General features: G+C 41.7%; 1 protein-coding gene across 3 annotated transcripts in view; it reads left to right on the forward strand.

Moving 5' to 3' along the window:
* Dcdc2 (doublecortin domain containing 2) overlaps positions 1 to 23457 on the forward strand; it is a 213837-nt gene that overhangs the window by 114937 nt on the left and 75443 nt on the right. For all 3 annotated transcript variants that reach the window (XM_040755753.1, XM_040755752.1, XM_040755755.1), the window contains exon 8: positions 2036 to 2195. In XM_040755753.1, coding sequence (XP_040611687.1) covers positions 2036 to 2195 — 160 coding nt within the window. The remainder of the gene's footprint in view (positions 1 to 2035; positions 2196 to 23457) is intronic.

A 23457-nucleotide genomic window follows, 5' to 3' on the forward strand; every position in this document is an offset into this window, starting at 1 on the left:
AGCCTTCAACCTCTCTGTCTTTTTTCTTCTTCCTTCCTTCCTTCCCCCCGCCCCCAGGAGACAGTGTTTCTCTGTGTAGTTCTGTGCTGTCCTGAAACGCTGTAGACCAGGCTGGCCTCAAACTCAGAGATCCCTTCTGCCTCTGCCTCCCAAGTGATGGGATTAAAGGCATTTGCCACCACTACTTAGCTCAACCTATCTTTATTATTTTTTTTAAAATAAGTTTATTTATGTATATACCTGGCACAGTTTCCCCTCACTCCTCTCCTTCCAGTCCCTCCCCCACTCTCCTCTGTTCCCACCCCTCCAATCCACTCCCCTTCCGTTTCTGTTGAGGAAAGGGCATCAACCTATCTTTCTTAGTGCTCCCTAAACCACCCTTCTGAGTGCCCCTTTCTGAATGAGGTAACTTAACCCCTGGGCATTCTATAATGAGGTCTCTGTTCTTTCTTGTTACACCCTATGACTGGTGAGTGATGCTTTCCCAGAGAGGAGATACATCATCCTTGCTGGGTCCCAAGTCCCTTACTCATCGGGTTTTCTGTGGTCTTTCCAAGTTTAAGAGCATCCCCAAACAGCCTAGAAAAGCACTGTCTGTCTGTGGAGGGTTCCTGTTGTCACACAAGTTCTTGTCGTGTTGAGACCTTAGGATAAGTAGGCTGCACTGAAGCAGACTACAGTCTGGGTTTGGCTAAGGGCTTCAGAAGCACCACTCCTGTCGTGCTGTCTGGCTTTCTTCGCCAGACAGTGACTGAAAAAAGGGAAAGGAAAAACCACATCTCTGCTTCTAGATCACGCAATAATTAAATGGAAACTGGATGTCTAAATTGCAGTTGGAATGGAAAATTAAATTATGCAAAAATGTTATAGATTTGGACAAGTTTTCATACTGTTAATAAATCTATGCATAATTCATTTTCTTGTAGGCTGTGACAAAATAGCATAAATAACTTCATTTGTAAGATACTGGTTTTCTTCTATTCTTAATTGGGTGATGTCTAAAACCATTTAAATGCTTTTGGGTGACTGAATATGTAAATGTTTAAAATGAGCAGTTATAATAGGCTTCCAGGCAGATTTGTTTATTTAATATTACATTTATTTTCAGATAGTACAGATGTTGCATAAAGATTGCACCCAATATGGTCTCATTATTTATTTACTTACTTAACTATTTTATTCTTGCAGAGCTGGAGACTGAATGCAGGGCCTTGCACATGCTAAGCAAGTGCTCAATCATCGAGTCACACCCGTATCTCTGATGTGACTTTATATATCTATATCATCTGTATCTATATCATCTCTGACCTTGGAGAAAACACCAGACCCTTATCATGAGGCACTATTCTAGTCCCTTCACATGTGTTCCCCTCCATTCTTGTGACAGTGTAAAGGCAGGTGCAACAGCCACATTCAGCTGATGAGGGAATTGTGTGTTCTCATGCATATGGTTGGAGGTCAACCTCTGGTGTTGCTCCTTGGGATACCTTCCATTTGTTTGTTTTTGACAGTGCTTGGAAGCCTCACCAGTTTGGATGGGCTGGCTGGATGGTCATGGAGCTCTAGGGATCCCTCCCCAGGACTGGGGTTACAAGTACTGCCTCCATGCCTGCCTTTTCCTGTTGGTTTCAGGATTTGAACTCTGGTTTTCCTGCTTGCATGGGCAAACACTTTACCAACTGAGCCATCTATCTCCCCAGCCAAGGAATTGTTTTTGCTCTTTTGTGTGTGCCATGGTGATGGACTCTTGACCTCACCAAGAGCTAAACAAGCTCTGTGCCCCAAGGGAAATATTTTTATGGCATGTCTGGCACCTGTGACGTGCTTGCTAATTGTGAGTGGCTATTTTTAGTCATCTTCTTCTGTCAGACCTTCTCTGGGAAGATGTGTTGGTAGTTAGTGTGGTACTGAGGCCAACAGTTGGAAATTAATGCAGGGCTTTATCCCTGGGATCACTAGTTAGCCACATACGTGTACTGGGAATACCTTTGAGAGTTCACTAGACAATAGTAAGGGTCTAATCTTTGTCATTTAGGGAAATTATCGCCAATCTAAGTCAACTATCGGCTCCAGTGATAACTCATCTCCTCAGCCTCTGAAGAGGAAAGGGAAGAAAGATTCAAATTCAGAAAAACCCACAAAAGTGAAGCAAAATGTGAAGTCAAAGGATTACCAACAAGCAATCCCAAGCAATGGTTAGTTTGTCTTTTGCATTGCTCATTATTATTTTTAAGGTTATGCATCTATTTTAATTCTTTTTGTTTTAAAATATTTTACTTTTAAGTGTGTGTGTGTGTGTGTATATGTGTGTGTAGCAAGTACTCTTAACCACTGAGCCATCTCTCCACCCCCTCAATTTTCATTCTTAACTTGATAATGTTCATTTCCATGCTCACAGAGGATATTCCTTTTTGTCTGTTGTATGTGAGGTTGTTCAAAGACTTTCATTAGGCGAGAAGCAGCTATTTCTCACACTCAACTTCTATTTGTGATTAGATGTTGGGCTTTGAGAATCTTTGCTTTGAGATCAGATTGCTGTTTAAGGCCGTCTTATTAGGACAAAGGGGAACACTGCTATCTTGTGCACCCACCACGGTGCTTGCTTGGCATTACACTTTGTGTAAGTGCTGTGGACTGGCCTCTGTGGCTTGAGGGTCTGATCTCATGATTTGTTTGTAGTCACAACTCACCTTTCTTAGAAAGATGTTCTGATATCCAAGTGAATACCGGGCATACTTAAACCTTACCAAAATTAGCTATAAGAAAAATTTAAAAATTTCTAGGTTGAGCTGGCCATGGTAGTTCATGCCTGTAATCTCAACACTTGAGAGGCAGAGGCAGGAGGGTCAATTAGGAGGTTAAGGCCAGTCTATGCTATATAGTGAGTTTGAGGCCCTCTGGTTCTCAAAAAAACCATGGCAAAACACTTTGCACTGGTCCGAGAATCCATTAGTGTGATACAACGGTGTCCTGATGTCAGGACAAGTACAATGAAATGATAAACTTTCACATGAGCTTTTTGTGGAGAGGGGCTATATTTGGATTCATTTCAAGTGTATTCTCAATAGGATGTGCTCATAAAATGGTGGGAGATCCTTGGGTCAGACAGCAGCTAGCTGGAAACAGAGTGGAGTGATTGCTTTGCCTCCTCTATGCAAGGTCCATCCGCATAAGATTAGTGTGGGATGCTCAGGGTGAAGATGGATGGGAGAATGTTTTGAGCCATCAACAGAACCCAGCCCCCATCTGGGAACTGCATCTGACAAGAGAAATCATGTGGGATTCAGGGCAGCAGAAACTTCTGGAAGGGTTTAGAAGATGCCACACAGATGGGCAAAGACTTAGAGAAAGACAAGTGGTCGAAAGTTGAAAGAGCACAGTGAATGATCAGATGGCCTGGTAGATTGAGGTATGATCTTAAGCTCAAGGCCGGACTGGAGAGTTTAGTGAGCCCATGCTTCATAAAGCATGAGAAGGGGCCGAGGCTCTAGCTCATCAATATGGCACTTGTCCGATGTGCATGAGAGCCTAGGTTCACTCCCCAGGGCCACAGCAAGAAAAATCACAGGATAAATGCATGTCTGGTTTCCCAGAGAAGAGCAAGAATAAGGGGCTCATACCTGCCAGGATCTCGCTGTGGTCATGAACTTGCTGTTAGGCTTGCTGGGTTCTCATCCTCTGCTGCTGGCTTTAGGCAGTCCACTTCCTCCTTCCAGTCCCACTGTCCCACTGTCCTCCTAATTGTGAGCTCACGTTGTCACTTTCCTCACAGATTTGCATGCCCATAGCATGTTGTTATATCATGTTTAGAGACAGACATTGAGGAGGTCAGGATGAAATAGCTGGTAGGTATTGTTGGATGTCTATTTTATAGCAGGAAGGTCAGAAAAACAAGTTAGCTTGGAGAAACAGGCCATTTTTGAAAGCTAAAACAATAGAGGTCCTATTTTGATAAACATATTTTGTATTTGAAAGCTCCTAAACCATGTATGGACAATGTTTTGTTGAGATAAGGTTTCACTCTAGCTCAGGTTGACTAGGAACTCACTACACAGCCCAGGCTGGTCTCAAACTCATGGCAATCTTCCTGCCTTAGTCTTCTGAGTGCTGGCATGAGCTACTAAAACTAGAGTCTTAAAAAAATTACCAGTACCAGCCTATGTATAATGGAATCCAGGCACTTAGTACCGGTTGTTCAAATAAATGGTGGAAATTAAAAATGGTTGAGTCTCTGTAATACTTTAAACCCCATCAAGAAGCTGGACCTATTTAAAGCTTTTAATAAATTATTTGGTTAAGGAGAGAAGATGCTATTTGCCTTTTGTCTGTGAGGTTCTTACCAGTGCACAGAAGTCCCATGTCTACTTACAGTATGTGTATTTTAAGTCTTTGGACTTACTAGTGGTCCCTGTGCAGGCTGGGGAACACAGGATTGGATTAGCATTCCTTTCACTGGGAATCCGACTGTGTTGGCAAGTTGAATGATAAGCATCTTTGGCATATGCGGATATTCACATAGATATTCAATAATGTTTCTATAGTGTTTAATACTGTGATCAGAAAGGGTATACTCCTTTAGTGGCCTGTCCTGGTCTTGAGAGAAAGTGCAGTTGCTTCAGTTAACCTCCCATCCTAAGTGGGTATTTCTAAGCTAACTTTGTATTTCAAGGGCCACTGGTTCTTAAACAGCTCTAGCTCATTATTCTCTATAAAACTGTGAGTTCCTATCAAACAAAGGTCTTGGGACTGGTTTCTCCCCCTCTACACAAGCGGTACACTACTGATTTAGAAGACTTAGAAGGCTGAGGTGAAGAATTTACATACATTTTTCTATGACCTCCCCAAATAAACCTTGACTTTCAAAAACATTTGTTTTCCATGAAAAAATGAAAGAAAAGGTACAGTTCGGTAGCTGCGGCTGCCAATTGGGAAATTTAAGTGTATTAGTTCTTATCTGTATGAGTGAAATCCAAGCAACTTCTCTTAAAGATCTCTCCCAAGATGCTCTTGACTGTAAGAGGTTTCCAGATTATAATGTCACGTGTCTCTCCCCTAATTCAGCCTTTGTATTCATTTGTAATCAAAGCTGCCTTTTACTTTAATGTCATCTATTTTAGTAATTGGAATCAAGTGTGTGCTTCTTGATGCTCAGGTCTCTAGAGGACTCAAGTGAAAGGAATAGAAATCATAAGCAAAAGCCATGTGTAGGGTGCAGGGAGTCAGGGTGGAAGCAAAAACGCATGGGGGCTGCTTTAGAGGTGAAACCCTTGTCTTCTCTGCTAAAAATGTATTGAGAGCTATTTGGTTGTATTTCAGAGTCTTAAGTTTTTTTTAAATTTTATTTTCCAGTTTAAATTTAGATAAGAAACGAGGTTGCTTCACAAGTCAGTTCCAGGTCCCTCTCCCATTCCCTCCCCTCCTCCCGTGCCCTCCCCAGAGTCTTAAGTTTTATGGTTAGAGTGAATATTTAAGTTAATTTTCTAGTATTTATTAAAATATATACATATATTTATTCCAATGTTCCTTACCTGTATACCATTCTTATTATGATATTTAAAAATAATTATGATTTTACTGTCATGTTTTGCTTAAAAAAAATGAAAAAACCCAAAACTCTGTGAAGTAAATGCTCCTTGGCCCAGCAATGGTACCTTCTGACTGTAGATGGCGACCTGGCTCTAGTTTTATTTTCCCCTCCTTTTTCCTTGACTGTTCTTTCTGTAACAGTAAAGCTTAATAATTCAGGTAGAGCAGTGACATATTTCTTCAGGGAAACAAATCCCATTTTCTTTTGTGGCCAAGATGCAAAGTAAGATTGGTGAGTGATTGATGAAGGTGGGCGTGCAGTGTGTTCTCAGCACTGCCTGTGACATCAGCCTCCGTGGTGGCACAGCTCGCTCCCCTTTTCCTTGAGTTGCAGTGCCTGGAAAGATGTTTTAGAGGAGTTAACTAGCTACACTCAGCACTGTGAGCAAAAACACGATGATGGTTGTTTTGAAGTGGCATTTTGGGTGGCTGGTTATATTCATTGCTATTATTAATATTGGATAACTGAAAAAATACAGAAAATATAGGAGTTTAGTTAGAAATATCAGAAAGACTGCAAAGAAAGGAACCTGTACTGTTATGACTTATGCTGATAACAAGACGTACTTTTAAAGGCAGAGTATTAATGCGAAACAAAAGGCAAAGGATGCTTTTGTTCTTTGGTGTGTGTGTGTGTGTGTGTGTGTGTGTGTGTGTGTGTGTGTGTGTGTGTTGTTGTTGTTGTAGTGCAGCTTTGGCTGTATTTCTTTGTTTTGTTCATGGTACTTTTATTCCTGGACGAGATACTTGTGTGTTTGACTCCTGAAGAGAGCAGGTGCTGCACTGATAGAGGATGCCTGAATGCTACAACCTTGCATGATTGTCCTTGAACAGCATGCTCTTGAGCTTTGTAATAACCACAGCCTGCACATGGTTTGCCTGTATTGTCCCAAGCATGAAGCATTGTAGCAATCCATCTTCAAAAATGACATAACATGTATGAGGACCTGAGTGTCCTTAGTTAGGCTGTGAACCAGCTTAGGCACCTGAATGGTTCTGCCACAAGAAACTCTATCACATCTGGAAAACATACTCTCCTGACTCCAAACCTTGAAAGAGGTATTGTGTACTAGTAGGATGCCTGTAGGAGGGCACCAAGATGATCTACCTCTGTTTCATGAGCCAGAGTAATTAGATTCGCTGGTAACTCTTGCTACCCCAGTCATCTGTTGAATGGGAGACACATATGTGTTCTTTGTCTCTATTGATCATTGCTACATAATAATGTGTATTATGGTGCATGGATCAAAGTTTATTTCATTAAATGCCTTCTCTTCCTCCTCCTCCTCCTCTTCCTTCTTCTCCTTTCTTCCCCCTTCTCCTCTTCTTCCTTCTCCTTTTTCTAATTTATTTTAAGACAGGGTTTCGCTGTACATCCCTGGCTGGCCTTGAACTCAGAGATTCATCTGCTTGTGCCTCCCAAGTGCTGGGATTAAAGGCAAGTGGCACCACTGCCAGGGTAAATACCAGCTTCTTAAAAGACTGGGTATTAACTTGTTCCACCCCTCATAGGATGAGACATATTGTACAATAATATTCTATTATAGTCAGGGGCTGCTAATTTCTTGAATGCTTAATTGTATAATTCAACATCTATTAACAAAATTAGTTTTAGAGTATGTACTTTGTTATTTAGTGCTGAGAGACTAAAATTTTGAAAGCTGGATAAATATAGGTAAGGTATGTGACACTAATCATTTTTTATTCTAAGAATAGAACCCAAGGAAGGCCTTGCATTTGGTATGCCGGAACTTTACCACTGAGCCATATCTCAGCCTTCAGTATTTTTTCAGGAAAGAATTCATTTCATATCTTGTTGTCTTACACATGTGTATGGTATAGAGAACCACTGCAGTTCAGCTGGTCCTGGGCTGAGGCCTCTGCATAAAATTATTTTAAGGTTTATATTGGTGTAGTTCAGAGCTGGATAGTACATTAATATTTGTGCTGTCTTTCTCCCCCCTCTGGTTCTGTCCCTCCCTCCCTTTTCTGCCGAAAAAGGTGCTGTGTCTTCTGGAACTAGAGTTAGGAAAAGTTGTGAGCCACCTTTTATGCTAAGAACTGAACTTGGTTCCATGTAAGAGCAGCTGGTGCTCTCAGTTGCCAAGCCGCCTGTCCAGTCTTAGCTACTTTTCTTGTTGCTGAGATAAAATACTTGACAAAAAGCAACTTAAGGAAAGAATGGATTATTTTGTTCATACAGTTTGAGGGAACAGTTCATCATGGCTGGGAATGGATGGCAGTGGGAATGTAGAGCATGTGTTAGTTAGGGTTATCTAGAGGAACAGAAGTGACAAATGAATTCCTCCCACCCCCGTGTGTGTGTGTGTGTGTGTGTGTGTGTGTGTGTGTGTGTGTGTGTGTGTTATTTATTAGAATGGCTTTCAGTCTGTGGTCCAACTAGTCCAACAGTGACTGTCTATCAATGGAAAATACAAGGGTTCGGTTGTTGTTCAGTCCATGAGTCTGGATATCTCAGCTGGTCTCTAGTATACTCCAGAATCCCAAAGAGTTGGCTCTAATGCCTACTTCTCCCCCAGATCCACTGTTCCTCCATTTCCTTCAGAAAAGAGCAAACCTTCCAATGATATCAATTGGACACACCATAGCAAAATACAATAAGACTAGACACAATCCTTCATATCAAGGCTGGATGAGGCAGCCCAGTAAAATGAAAAGGGTCCCAAGAATAGGCAAAGGAGACATACCCCACTTTCACTATTAGGAGTTCCACAAAAACCCTAAGCTAAACAATCACAGCACATATGCAGAGGACCTAGCATAGACCCATGTAGGCTCTGTGATTGCTACCAGTCTCTAGAAGCTCCTATGAGGACAGATTAGTTGATACTGTAGGCAATATTCTCCTGGTGTCCATGACCACTCTGGCTCCTAGAATCATTCATCCCTGTCTTCTTCAGGGTTTTCTGAGCTCTGCCTAACATTTGGGTGTGGGTCTTTGCATCTGTTCCCATCAACTGCTGGAGGAAGTCTCTTTGATAACATTTGGGTTAGGCACCAATCTACAAAGAGATTTTCAAACCTTTGGAAGGATGTATTTCAATAATTCACTTTAAGTAGGTATTTTGCAACTCAGTTTATATTGTGTATGTATATTTCTTATAAACCTCAGTGTGGTGCATCATTCAACTTAGTTATATTGTTGTACAGGTGGCATATGAGGTACGCCTAAGAGCAAGGATGTTTCTAGTGGAAAATGAAGTAGGAATTGCATTTCAGAAAACCAAGAATGTATCCTATCATTACTATATGTGGATAAAGAATTGCCCTGGGTCAAATTGCTACAATAGGACTGGGCCTTGTAGTTTGGGCCTCAGGACACTTCCAGAGGTGGAGGGGTGAGGACAGGAGTTCAGGGTGGGGACACCGAGATTCTTTCTTTAGCATGTTCCACTGCAGAAAGAATATGTTGGGGGCTTCTGGGTTTGGCTTTTAAACTGTGCTTTTCTTAGCATTACTTCTAAGCAGAGACCTTTTCTTTCTTGTCCTACCAGAGGCTCCAACAATTCCATAGCATTGTCCTCATTTAAAGTCAGGTCTGAGCCTTTTACAGCTTATTAAGATAAAGGTAGAAGTCTGTAAGGCATGCTAAAGCTAAAGCAAGATCCATCCACTTTTCAGAAAGAACTAAAATGGGTCACCCTGGGCTTTTCATTCTGGGATCTGAGGTATACACTGGGTTTGGCTCTTCTGGTGTCATGAAAGGCTATTAGGTCAATGCACTTCATGGGGATGACAAGGGTGCAGCAGGAGAAGCAGCTGGGATCATTCATTCCTCCTCACATCCCTTTTTCTTCCCTCAGGCATGGGTTGAAATAAAATCAGGATGGGGCTTGGGCCACTAGTAGAGACCAAGCATTCCATTCTCATCAGTCACATATAAAGGTGGATAATGCAGAGTGGCTCTTTGTTGAGAGTGTGTGCATGAATGCTTGCGGTCCATAATGCCCATGTTATGATCAGTGAATTTATCTGCGCAAGTCACAACAGTTGTGATGCTCAAGCTTGGCAACAGTCAGTGCTAGATACTGATCTGATGTTTTATAAACTCTGTTTTCAAATTCTCAGTGTAATTTAATGACATTTCCATAGCTTGGCAAATGGCCTGGGGATGGGAAAGGAGAAGGCAGTTTGCCCAGAGTCCAAGGGCATGTTAGTAGCCAGTGATTCTGAAAATGCCCAAGCTGACATGCAACAGGATCAGAGGTGGACATTCCTGTGTGAATATCTGCAGTGGGTCTCTGGTAGGAGTGAGAGATACTATTATTCAGTCATGCTGTGATGTATCTTCCTTTAGGGCTGAGAGTGTTACATTCCATACTCTACAGAGTTCTCATTTTCTCCACTCTTACCTATATCTCTTCTTCCCATTGTGAATGGGGAGGATTGAGTTCATCCCTTTTTCTCCCTCGGCAATCTGATGTCCTAGTGGGTCTCCTCTGTTCTTATCCAGGCCAGCCAGGGACAGAGTCCATCTTCAGCATTCAGGGAACACTGGAAAAGATGGCTGTCTCTGAGTCTGACCTGTAATTTGTGAATCAGATGACAAGGCTCTTATATACTTGTTTGTATTTAGTAATTGGCTTTTAGGAAAGAGTATTATTGTTTAGCCTATACTATTTTAGAACTTTTCATATAAGCTTGGCTGACCTCTAACTTGTGGTAATCCTCATGTCTCGGCCATCCAAATGCCATCATTACAGGCCTGAGCTAGCTGTTCTTATTTATTCATTAAGCAGTTGCTTGAACACACTAGATCTCACAGGCTTGGGGTGCAAAGCCTCCTCCGTGGCTTTAGATTTCCACCCTCTTGCGTGAAACTATGTCACTTGTAATCATCCCTGAGTGCCTGCTGAGCAAAACCTCAGGGTGTCTGCATTTTCTTTCCTTTGCTCTGAATTTATACCTTTGCTTCCAATGGTCATGATTCTGTCTCCATGCAGAAGTTGGTTGCAGTTTTTTTGTTTGTTTGGTTTTGGTTTTTGAGTGAAGTAGCACCAATTTCTCTTTTTAATTTTAGAAGTCAAATTCTTTCTCCCAACTGTAAATGCAAAAATGTGTTTTGCCATGCAGATATTAACATTTTCCCTATTGGTATGAAGTCTTTCCTTGGGCCTCCGTGTCTGTCTTGTCTGTATAAAACATAACAGCTTTCTCAGAACAAACAAGACCTGCCCAGTGTATAATGGCATTGGGAAGAATCAACGTGGCTAGTTGCTGCTGATAGACAGGATAGGGATATTTTCCCCAATACACAATATGCTGGGACTTTTCTGTAGACCCTGGCCTACTTTGTATCTTATTCTATTTTTGTTCTTCTCTGCTGCCCTAGTTGTTTTCAGCCCAAGATAGAACCTTTATTGGAGATCAGCATGCTGTGTGCAACCACAGAGGGGAGAAAGAAAAAGACAAAATATCTACAAAGAACTTCTGAGCATCCTAAATTTAGAGGGTTTCCACTTATTTTTATTCTATACAATTGGATGGTAATTCAAAATTGGTCCTATTTCACTCCCTTTAAAATGCCATCATAACAGCCACTGCTCACATTGAGACACGTACCCTTACTTTTCAAGTTCATAGCTTACTTGTAACCAAGCCCTTGTAGGGACTGCTATGCTTAACAGCAAGGAAGCCACATACATAGAGAAGTTGTTCTCCAAAGAAAAAATTGGTGCTACAGTAAAGATGATGGGTGCTTCCGTATAAATCCCAAGGACAGGTCCTGAGGCTGTAGCCCCTCAGGCTGGTCGCTGACGGACATAATCTCTAGCCTAAAGTTTAACATGGATGGACTGGTCCTAAGATGCTGTTACCCAGCTCATTTCCTGGTGTGTAGTTTGTGGAGCAGATATTCAAAGACTTTTGATAGATGTTTCTAACAGTAAGAGTTTTATGTTCAAAACTATAAATTTGGGAGGCCAGAGAAGGGCATATAGTATCTTGCTCTATTACCCTCTACCTTCATTGAGACAAAGTCTCTCACTAAACCTGGAACTAGAATGCTGGCCAGCAAGACCCAGAGATCCTCCTTTGTTGGTGTCCTGCAGTGCTGTGGTCACAGATGTGCCCATGCCACACCTGGCTTTTTATGTGGCTTCTGGGGACCAGAACTAAGGTCCTCAAGCTTGTACAGCAAAACACTCTTGCATGCTGAGCTGTCTCCTCCATCCCTATTTCAGAGCCTTCACGATATAAATATTTCTGCTGCTTTCTCTTCCCCTCCTTTATTTTTGTTTTCCTCCTAACTTTCCCCCTCCCCCTTTTCTTTCTTGCTCTTTTCTCTTTCTCTCTCTTTTCTTACCTCCCTCCTCCTCCCACCCCATCACTCTTTCTTTTTCCTTTTTTGAGGTAGACTTTTACCATGCAGGGCAGACTGACCTTGAACTCATTATCCTTCTGCCTCAGCTTCCTTCATAATCTGTACTCTCCCCAAGTGGGTCCTTGTTACTGATGACCACCGGGGGAAGAAGCCAGGCACCCACAGTTGAGTGTTTTTATGTATCACCCTCAGGTTGAGAGGCAGGAGAGTTTCCGGTGGAAATTCGATTTTGGCAATTCTGATCAGCAGTACTGGTATCTTAACATCTAGTGCTTATGTGCCAGCACTGCACTGAGTGTGTCAGGTGTGCAGCCTCATTAATCCTCACAGTTGCTGTTGAGGCAGATGTCGTTATTGCTGCCATTATCCCATTTTATTGATAAAGAAGCTAAAATGCTGAAGTGTTACAAAGCTTGCTTGTGACTCCTCAGTGCTGCTCACTGTCAAGGCTGTCATTTAGGACATGGGGCTGTGCTCTACTGTTCCACAGATCATTATGTAGTTCATCAATTCACATTGGCATGTGCACACGGGGACCAGTAATAGTGTTTATTAATGACAGAGAAACTTAAAATAAAAAAGACAGTATGTACTTGACAGGCCTCATGTTCTGCACAAATTGAAAAATTATAACAAGAGACTAGGCTGCTGTTTATTTTGTCCTCTGCCTCATTAAATTTTTATTCCCTTAATGATGATGAAGAAATTCAGTGGAATTTCATGGCAGGGATGTATGTGAAGAAGACAATGGATGTGAAGTTCAGATGAAAACTTCCTGTGAGCCTGCCTTTCTGTGCCTGTGTGATTGCACGTGTGTGTGCCTGCAAAGGCAGATGCATTCCATATTGCATCTGTGAAGGGTCTCTCCTTCCATTGTGGGTCCCAGGATTGAACTATCTCACGCCCTGATTAATTTTTTTCTTATAGAAATGTGAGGTCTTAAGAAACAATGTCTTTTTATGCACTTCTGTTAATCAAATATTTTTATTAAAACTTTGTTAACTTGTATGATCTGACTTTTCACCATGACATGCTGTGTTTGCAGCATTAATCTCATTGGTTATTCCTGGCACTTAGTAGAGGTCATGACCTCAGAGACCCATGTCTTTCAGTGGGGAGGTGTTTTCATGTATTATTTCTATATGTTGTTCCTTATGGTACTGACAATTTCCTCTTCTCCATTTGTGTATATACTTTTTCTGCTGAAATTTTTGATGGGAAGGAAACCTTTTGGACTGTTTAACTTTTATCTCCTCCCTTCTAAGAGAAGGATCAATGTTGAGTCAAGTAGCCCTTATGCTTCATTCGTTCTGTGGAAACATACCAAGAGGTAGGCAGAGCTGAGGATGCCATCAGCCACAAGCCAGGTATTATATCAAATGAAGCAGGACCGGCATGCTTCCAGTTTTCCACGTTACAGTGTGCAAAGCTGGAATTAGTGTGTGTATATCGTATATAAAAGCCCTGTAGATGAGACCATGTTGTTGGGAGGGAGCAGAGAGGAGCTAGCTGTTGTTCAGTTTCCATTCCATGTGGCTGTCAGTGTGGTTGGTTATCCACATTTGGTCTCCCATATGTGCATAGCATTAAGGGTGGAGAGGATTCAATGCTCAAACCAGTGCAGAGGCTGAACACTCTTTAGAATCCCTAAGCACTGTAGAATAATGGCAAGAACACTGATATAAAGTATTTTAAAGAGGAGATGGCACTGTGGATCCAGAATCTGTTTTGGGGTATGAGGCAAAAATTTTGTCTCAAAATGTGTGGCTGTCCTCCATGACTGTTATTCTTCCAAAAGATCCAACAAGTAGGACAGACTGTGTCCATATCAGATGATGAAGATGGCATCAGAAACAAAAGGGAACAATGGAATTTTTCTTACATAAAAGAATTATATCATCCTTCCTTTGCTGGCCCCAAAGTCCTTGATAATTCAGTCTGTCTTTAGAATAAGCCTTGGGGGCTGCCATTGTTCAGGGTGTCATAGAGAACATCCTCTCAAGACAGGAGCCTTAGAGCAGTGATGGCAGAGTTACTGATGAATGACTTCCATGCATGCTTTACCCTGTACTTTTTGCCCCAGCATGTCTGGAATTTATCACAGTTTCAATTTGTCAGAGTTGGCTAGCTGACCCTGAGTTCTACACCTAATTAGTGTAACGCTCTGTAACTTTCAGATGAGTGAGTTTGTCACTTAGGAAGTTTTATTTTTGTAAGTTCAAGACAAAAGGGATAAGAACTTTTCTTAAGCAAGGTCTCTGAGGGATGCTGCCTGCTTAATTTCTAAAATTTAGTTGGGAGAATAAACAAATTCCTTTTAAACTTGATTGCCAGGTTCACCCTGAGGTTATAATTTAGAAACACAATTATTGCTACTTAGCGTTTTTGTAATAAAGGAACTGCACTAAAATGAATAAGAAAACACTTTTGCAAAGCGGAGAGAGGCTTGAGAAAAGAGGAGTGCCTATGAGAGGAGATGTTGTTAGCTAGGACTGGTCCCTGGATTAGGAATACACAAGTTTTTTTGAACCATTATTAGCCACTAGTCATGCCCACCTGACTATTTCATTGCTGTACAAAATACCAGGCAAAAACGATTTAGGAAAGGAAGGGCTTATTGTGGCTCATGACTTTAAGAAGGAATGCAGTTTATCATGATAGGGAAGACATGACACCGGGAGTACGAAGTGGCTGGTCATATCACACCTGTAACCCAGAAGCAGAGTAGACAGGAAGTGGACCAGGTTTTTGACCTCCAGGTCAGTAACTGATGACCTTTGTTAAGGTGCCACTCCCCAAAGGTTCCACAGCCTTTCAAAACAAAGCCATCAGCTGCAGACCAAGTTTTCAAATACATACATCTGTGGAGGACACATCATATTTAAAGCACATTGCCTTTCCTGGATTTGTTCTGCCTTCTTCCAATGCAGTTTTCCCTCATATCTGGCCCGACAGCAGAACCCTGAAGACTGAAAAGTTGAAGAAGGTAGCAGGACCAGAAGGGAGTGGAAGGAGAGAAAAGGAGGGGCCTAACGTGAGGACGCTGCCCTCATTTCTCATTTTATTGTGATAGTTGAAAGTGAAAAATAGATTCATTCTATGCACACCAGGTGTTTCTGGGTCACTTTCTTTATAATAGTTTATGGTCAGCACCATGAATATGCTTCTCAGGGAAGAGGCATAAAAATGTGTGTGTGTGTGTGCGCGTGCGTGAAATCTCTTGACTTTCTCATAAAGCTTATAACTTGTTAGAGAAAGGTGGGGTGGCCCTGAGATGCTCTGGAAGCACAGAGAAGGGCTGCTGACTGAGGATTGGGATTTATCTGGGGAAAGAAGTCCTGGGCATATAATTTGGAGAGAGAGAGAGAAAAAAAAAAGGTCTAATTTCAGTATTTAAATCTCAAGTGCATTTTAAACCAAGAGTAGTTAAATGTTAATTAAGCCTCCAAATTAGAATAGTAATTTAATTTAATATGAGCAGGAAGGGAAAGGTTGTTTGGAGGTTTGTTTATCGGACAATGGAGATTTGCTGCAATTATTTCTTTTTCCTTTTTATTTTTCAATTTTGAGACAGGGGTTTGTTCTGTAGCCCAGACTGGCTGGGAACTCATGATGTAGCTCACTCAGGATGGCCTTAAACTCAAGTTAATCGTCCTGCCTCTTTCTTATTCTTCCATTTTTTTTTCTATGTGGGAAGTGAACTTAGGGCCTCAGTCACACCACAGCATTAGTTGTACTGTGAGTTTTATTAAAGCCCTAACAGTAGGAGTGAACAGCACACTTTACTCGGTGTCTCCATTCATGAAAACAACTTTGGCTTCTTCTTGCAGTAACTGACAGTCTTTGCTATGTATCCTTCACTAAAGCCCCACACACAGCCTCTTTGGGCATTGGGAATTGGTTTCCACACTCAACATTGGTTTTGTTTATTTTTTAGTTTAACTATGCAAAATTTCTATTTTGATTCCTCCCAAGCTCAATTATGCTTGTTATTTGACTGTTTTGTAATAATGAAAAATTAATTTAAAGTAACTCATGGAGCTGGAGAGGTGGCTCAGTAGTTAAGAGCTCTTGCTGCTCTTTGGGAGGACCTGAATTCAGTTCTCAGCACTCACATAGTAGCTCACAACTGTCTATAGCTCCAGCTTCACAGAATCTGGCGCCCTCTTCTGGTCTCCACAGCCAGCTGCACTCACATGCACATATCCACACACAGACACACATATACATAATTTAAAAAATAAAAATAAATCTTTAAAAAAGATTAAAATTATTTACTTTCAGTGATAGGAATTGAACTTAGGGCCTTACACGTATCACTGAGCTCTATTCCCAGTCCTATTGTATACTCTTCTAAAAACCCTAACAATGATTACTTAATTTAAATAATTAAGAAATTCATTTTGCTTTTAATTAAAAGAGTGTGTGCATGTCTGTGTACATGGATGAAGGTTCCCAAGGAAGCCAGAGATGCTAGCGCTCCTTGTAGTTGGACTTAGCTCTCCCTCCATTTTGAACCACCTGATGTAAGTGCTAGGAGCCATGGCCTCTGGAAAAGCAGCCGGTGTTTTTAATCACTGAGCCATCACTCCAGCCACTGAGAAAATACTTTTGTAAACCATTCGTCTGTACAATGGCATCTTTTCTACACAGATGTCCCACGCGGCCCCCATTTCCAGGTGATGCCTACCTGTAGATGTGCAGTGGTCAGGATGTTGAGATAGGCAGCAGAGGGTAGATGTCCCGTTTCCATCTCACAGTGATTAGACTCCTTGTCCACCCTCTTTTCTCACTCTTCCTGGTCACCAGCCACCAGTTGAAACAACCTGGTCCTTTCTGTCACCCCACCTCTGCATCTAAGTAGAGCAATCCACTGATTCTGCCTTCTTAGTGCATTAGTTCTCTCCTTACTGCTGTGATCAAACACGTGCAAGAAGCAGCTGAAGGGTCGAGGCCTTACTTTGGCTCACTTTAAGAAAGGGCACAGCCCATCCGGGCAGCAAGGCATGTCAGGAGGAGTGTGAGGCAGCTTATCTGGTTGTGTCAGAAGCCAGGAAGCACAGCGAGGTCGGGAAGTGGAGTGAGTATAAAACCCTGAGGTGTGTCCCTCCCTACCAACCCACTTCCTCTACTACCTACAGGTTCCACAACCTTCCAAAACAGCGCATCACCTGGAGCTGGGGTGTTCAAATCTATGGGCCTGTGGAAGACATTTCATATTCAAACCACAGCCCAAGGGTCCCAGAGCTCGGCCTTTGAGGCCTTCTTGGTTTACTGGCCTTTCTTTGTCGTGTGAATGACCACAACCTGCTTTCTCCATCTTCTCCCAAGCTCCTCCTTCTCATTCTGACCTTATTTTCCACTGGATTCCTACACATACCCAGGGACATACATGCATTTTCCTGATTGGATGTTTTTTTCTAGGTCTCTTTGCATGTTCCTAGAATACTCTCCAGTTTTCTACAGCACCCATAGCAGGAGGCGACTTCACAGCAATGTGTCTTGGGTTGCAGTGGTGCCATTCATAATGTCCTATTGTCCTTATCTGCTCTGTGAACTCTTGAGAACAAACTTCCTCCTCATCATGGTCTGTTCACCTCTGCAACCTTTCCCATGGTTCACTGTCTAACACATAGTTAGCTCTAGTGGGAGCCTTCCCCCTGAAAGTGTGATGGGGCAGTGACTGGATTTGTTCTGAATTCTGTACAGTTGTGTTCATAATTAGGTTTTTCAGTCTTTAGTGATACTTTCTTAATTAAGGTTAGTCTGACGAGGTCAGATTTGTTAATGAAACATCTTGTAATGGCTAAAGATTATCATTGTCTCTGGCATGATGTTGATACAGCATAGGGTATGAATCAGTGTAACTTGAGACATTTTAGTCACGTTCAAGGCAAAGTAATAGGTTAGAGGAAAGATTGCTTATTTGACTCTGGAAATCAATATTAGAACTCAGGTGTAATGGATACTTCCGTGCTGAAATAACTAAAATATTAATCTTGTTACAACTTTATAAAAAAATTCCAATGTGGTTGAATGGCCCTGAATTGGTGCACGTGCCACCGAGACAACAGCCTTAGGAGCTTGTCAGTAAGACACAGAGGCTATTAGACCTAAACTAAGCTGATGGATGTAAAGCTATTCTCTGCGGATGCTGTCTGCATGCTATTGGATTCCCTATTATTAGAAGATTTAAAAGCCACTTTGGACTAACAGTTATTTACATTTCTAATTTCTTACATCCAATGGCCGAGCATGGCTTTAAATAGTGGCCTCTGGAACAAAACATTATAAAGGTACAAATCCTCAGACTTCTAATGAATGCTCCTCCTGTTCATGTAGACACAGGTCACTTGGTCACTTTGCTACACCTTTTTCATGTATCCGGTCCTCAATTCCAACAGAGTGCATTGCTATCCTGAGATTGTTTTCTTTGAGCATATAACTCTCCTGAGGTAATTCCTTCTCTAACTTCTGGGTATATATACACAGATGCTGATCCACAGCCACTTTTAAAATGCAAGCATTTTATTGACACAGCGTTCCTGCAGAGGGTCCTTAGCTGCGGCACCTGGGTGGATCTTCATAGGTGGAATGGATGGCTGTGTGTGCTCAGGCAATCAGAGACCTGATGTACCAATCTAGGCTTCAACCCAGGAAGAAAACTGGATTTAACATCATCATAACAACATAACATAACAACATCATTAACCTCTTTTGTTCTTGAATATTGAAAACTAAGCCATAAGCTGCATCATAACCCTTCCAGGAATGGGTGCATGTGGACCTTGTTTGTGAGACTCAGTCAGGTCCTCCTACTTGTGTGACCACACTCCCCATATCATGCCTTCCTCAGAGACTTCTGGTTTGTTTCCAGCTGAGGTTGGAGGTGTAATGCAGGTGTGGATGTTTTTCTATTTATTTGGAAAACATTTCTGCTCAATTCTGTACCTTGGGATCTGCATTTTTCATCTTTGAAGGCTTTGCCATGCCCTGTCTGTAGAGTTGGTATGGGGCCTGCTCCTGTCACCTGTGTGTGAACTGTATCAGGTCCTGCTCCTGTCAGTCATCTGTGTGTGACCCTGTGAGGGAGTGGCTACATTCTCACCAACATTTGATATTGTCAGTTGAACTTTTTAGTGATTCCAGTGTGTGAATAATGAGATCTCATTTGTGTTTTAAGTTGTGTTTTCTTGGTGGCTAGTGGAGTCAATTATGTTTTCATGTGTCTTTTGGAATGGTTTCTGGTAACGTTCTTTTTTTTTTTTTGGTAACGTTCTTTTTTTGTTTATTTCTGTTGTGTTGTTTTTCAAGTTCCCACTTAAATGTTGTTGTGTTGCTCTTTTAAAACAGGATTAATTCTATTTTTATTTGTGTGTGTATGTGTGTGTGTGTGTGTGTGTGTGTGTGTGATTGTGTATAGGTGCCCTTGGAGGCTAGTAGAGGGCATTGAATCCCCAGGATCTGGAGTTACAGGCAGTTATGAATGCTGAGAACTAAACCATGGGCCTTTGAAAAAGCAGCAAACACTCTCCGTCTTAGCTTAACTACTCTCAATTTTGCTACCTTTGATGAGTTATATTTTCAAGTACACCTCAGTTCAATTTGAAATGTATTGGTACAAAAGTGTTGGGCTAGTAGGATGGCTCGATGTGTAAAGGCGCCTGCCTCCAAGTCTGAAGACGTGACCTTCATCTCAGGGACCCACATGATGGAAGTGGGGAACCTGTTCCTGCAAGTGGTCCTCTGACCTCCATATACTCTGTGGCATGTGTATCTCCTTGCTTCACATGTATACAAAAAAAACCAAATAAAAATGTAATATCCATTTAAAAATTATTCTTTGAAATATTTTTTGTGCTGACAATTGATTCCCTTAATCAATCTAATATCTGTCTTTAATTTTTCTACATGTTTTATTTTTCACAATTTCTGTTCTTACATTTATTTTTAATCTTATTCATTACCTGTTTAAGTTTTAGAAGGCAAGCTCTCTGTGTGTAGTTCTGACTGACCTTGTGATGTCTGGAGTGGCTCACCTAGGTTCTCTTGATAACAGTTGCTTCATGACCTCTGTGAGATGGTTTCTAGCTCAACGCAGCAGTCATTCATGACCATGTTCTTAAATCTGCTGGTTAAAATTCACTATCTCTGAATTAAAAGAGTAAGACTGAATGACACTAGTAACAGCAGTACAGGGGAAACACACTCCTTTCTGATCACAAGTAGAATTCAACTGTGATTCACACTCATTCTGTATTTTTAAATTTTATTTATTTATTTTAGTTTGAAAAAGCACTTTATTGTAATGAACTTACAAATAAAACCATGGCATACTTTAGGTTTTTGTTTGTTTTTTAATTGAGACAGGATCTCCTATACCTGGACTGCTTTCATTTCCCGTTCCTTCTGCTCCCATCCTGAGTACTGGGATGACAGGTGTGTGTCACCACACCAGATGCGAGCTTCTCTTTCCCTTCTGCATGCGCCCTCCTGCCTTCAACGTTCTCTCAGAACTGTCCAGTTCTGCCTTAACAAAGGCAGTTTGTAAAGCAGTAAGGTGGAATTTTAAATTCCAGTTATGCAGTGCTCCCAGAGATTAAAAACACTTTAATCTGGAGGCAGCTTCTCCTCAGTGCCCCTCCCTCCTGTGTTGCGGCAGTGACTTAGAAACTTTCATCATAGATGTCCTATTGGAGACATTGCCTTCCCTTCTGCTGGGGGATCTCTGCCAGTCATTGGTCCCTCTGTCCTTGCAGTTTCCCAGACATTTAAGTTGCCATTTTTTTGCTTATCACTGATGGTTCAAAAGATTTTCAACATGGAGCAATTAATATCTGTCAGTGGAAAAAATGACATTTTTCATTGCTTTTGACACATTCTTTAATGCTGTTTGAAAGTGCTGTAATTATGCGCCATCAGGAGATGTAATTTTGGTACCTTGTGGAGCTGTATTTTAGGGGTACAATTTATGGTTTCTGCTTTTTTAAAAAATACTGAATTAATAGGAGAGTTGTAAAGAGTGGGCTATACGTTAGCAAGTGACATTTTTGCAGAGTAATTTGTGTTTTTCCATCCTTTTAAAGCAGCCTGTCTTTTAGACTTGTTCAGACATCTTACATATATTTGTGTATGCAAATTGTGTTATGAAATGTACCACCAGGGCTCTTGCCTTCTAGTGCTAGAAATTGAATGCCTAGAACAGGTATGTGTTCAAAATGTACTTTGGATTGATAATCATAAGAAAGAAACACATAATATTTGTAAAACTTTTACCTCTCTTAGGTCCTTGCCCATTAAGCATGGTGTGGCTGCCCATGTGCTTTAGCTTAGCCAGAATTAGCAACTAGCCACAAAGAAGGGTTTATGGCACTCCTGGGCCTGTTGCACTTACTGTTTATCCTTGTTCTGGCTTCTTCTTCTGACTTGCAGCATGGACTAGGCAATCTGATTCGGCTCCTCCAGCTTTAGGGTACCTGTTTGGCTCTCCCCTGGCTTAATAGATTCCACCCTGCCCAGAGGCCCTTGCCTGTTGCCTTTTGTAGTTTGCTCCCTGTCTCTGTAAGGCTCAAGGAGAGATGATAAGAGGATGGAGCAGGGAGTCTGCAGGAACTTGGGAAATGATCTGGTGAATGGCTCAGGACTGGAGCCTACTAACTCAGCATTTCTAATTGCAGCAGCATCTGCAGTGTACCTTCTTCAGTGGTAGTTAATGTCCCCCTTCAGTCATTGCTAGGTAGCACCCATTCTTAAAGCAACAGTCTGTTTCTTCCTGCTCCTCTCTCTGTGTCTCTGTGTCTGTGTCTCTCTCATGACCCATAGATGCCAGTTGATGTTGCTCATAGACTTGTGGGTGTGGGACCATCCACTGGCTTTTGGCTACACTTTTAGAGAGTCATCATCTTAAACGGAGTCACATGACCACACCTTTCACTTGATAAACCTTTGTGTAGGGAGTCAGGAGAATGCTTAAGTGAACACTTTAGAATGAGTGGCTTTAACATTAATACATTATTGAATCAGAATAACAAAACTCAGAGATTATAGTCACCTCACCTCTCTTCTGTAGCATTGCTAAAACAGACCCCCAAGTGATTAAATACAAAAGAGAAACTCGGGTGGCTCACAGAATAACAAAACTCAGGGATTATAGTCACCTCACCTCTCTTCTGTAGCATTGCTAAAACAGACCCCCAAGTGATTAAATACAACAGAGAAACTCGGGTGGCTCACAGGACTCTGGTGGTGGCTATGGCAGAATGTTATATTAAATGGAGTGTGAAGACTCATCTGACCTCTTCTGACACATCCCATTCAGCTCAGAATAACCATCTTAGTGATTCCCCGGTGGACTCCCATTTAAATTTAACACAGGGCAAGCCCACATTTTAAAGTGTTTGTACTTATTTTTAATTGTTGTGCCTTTTACATGAGGCGGGTCAGCACATCTTTTTATATGGGCAAGGCAATATCAGCTAACAAATTAGAGTATGTGGCATGCAGCTATAAATACATATTTCTGCCCTGCAGAGAATTACAAATTAAAACTCACCTCTTAGGATCTTAATAATCCAAAGGCCACAGAATGACCTTTGCTTAATCATACTTTCCCTGACAGTTCAACTGGGTATAGCAAGTTATGTCTAAAAATACTAGCACCTACTGCTAAATAAGGGCTTCCTGAGTGCCAGGTAGTATGTAAAGCTCATTATTCATGTTGTTTAGTGTCATTTTCACAACAGTTTCACAAGGGAGCTGTTATCTTCATTTTATAAGACACCTGGGGGTTGAGCAGGTTCAGCCCACCTGTTTGGAGTGTGAAGCTCTGTGTCTGTAAGTAAAGACATTGAGGCTTGCCTGTGACCCCCTGCTGCACAGAACTGCTGCACATAGTGTCTCACTTAAAAACAAAGGTCAGGGCCCGGAGAGATGGCTCAGCAGTTAAGAGCACCTACTGCTCTTGCAGAGGATCTGAGTTTGGTTCCTAGTGCCCTCATTGAGAGATTTAATACCAGTAACAACTGAAACTCCAGTTCCAGGGTATCTGGTGCCCTTTTCTGGCCTCCCTTGGCATTTGCACTCAAATGTACTTAATCTGTACTCATACATGTGCATATAATTTAAAAATTAAATCTTTAAGCCGGGCGGTGGTGGCACACGCCTTTAATCCCACCACTCGGGAGGCAGAGGCAGGCGGATCTCTGTGAGTTCGAGGCTGGGCTGGACCGACAAGCCTCCAAAACAATACAGAGAAACCCTGTCTCGTAAAACCAAAAAAAAAAAAATTAAATCTTTAAATAAAAAAGCAATGCTCAGAATTTTCGAGCACATACTTAGTGTTGTTCTACCATACACTTCACAGCACACTTTTATTTAATAGCACAACAGTATTGTTTTTTCCACCTGTAGGAGCTAAGCTCAGAGAGGTCACTGAGCATGCTCAGATCTTAATCTAATCATGAGCAGGACTGAGTTTCAAAGATCATCTGGGCTTCAGAGTCCATTCCAATGTATGCTCTCTAATCTTC

The sequence above is a fragment of the Mesocricetus auratus genome, unplaced genomic scaffold, assembly GCF_017639785.1.
Source record: "Mesocricetus auratus isolate SY011 unplaced genomic scaffold, BCM_Maur_2.0 Super-Scaffold_100013, whole genome shotgun sequence".
Classification (NCBI taxonomy): domain Eukaryota; kingdom Metazoa; phylum Chordata; class Mammalia; order Rodentia; family Cricetidae; genus Mesocricetus; species Mesocricetus auratus.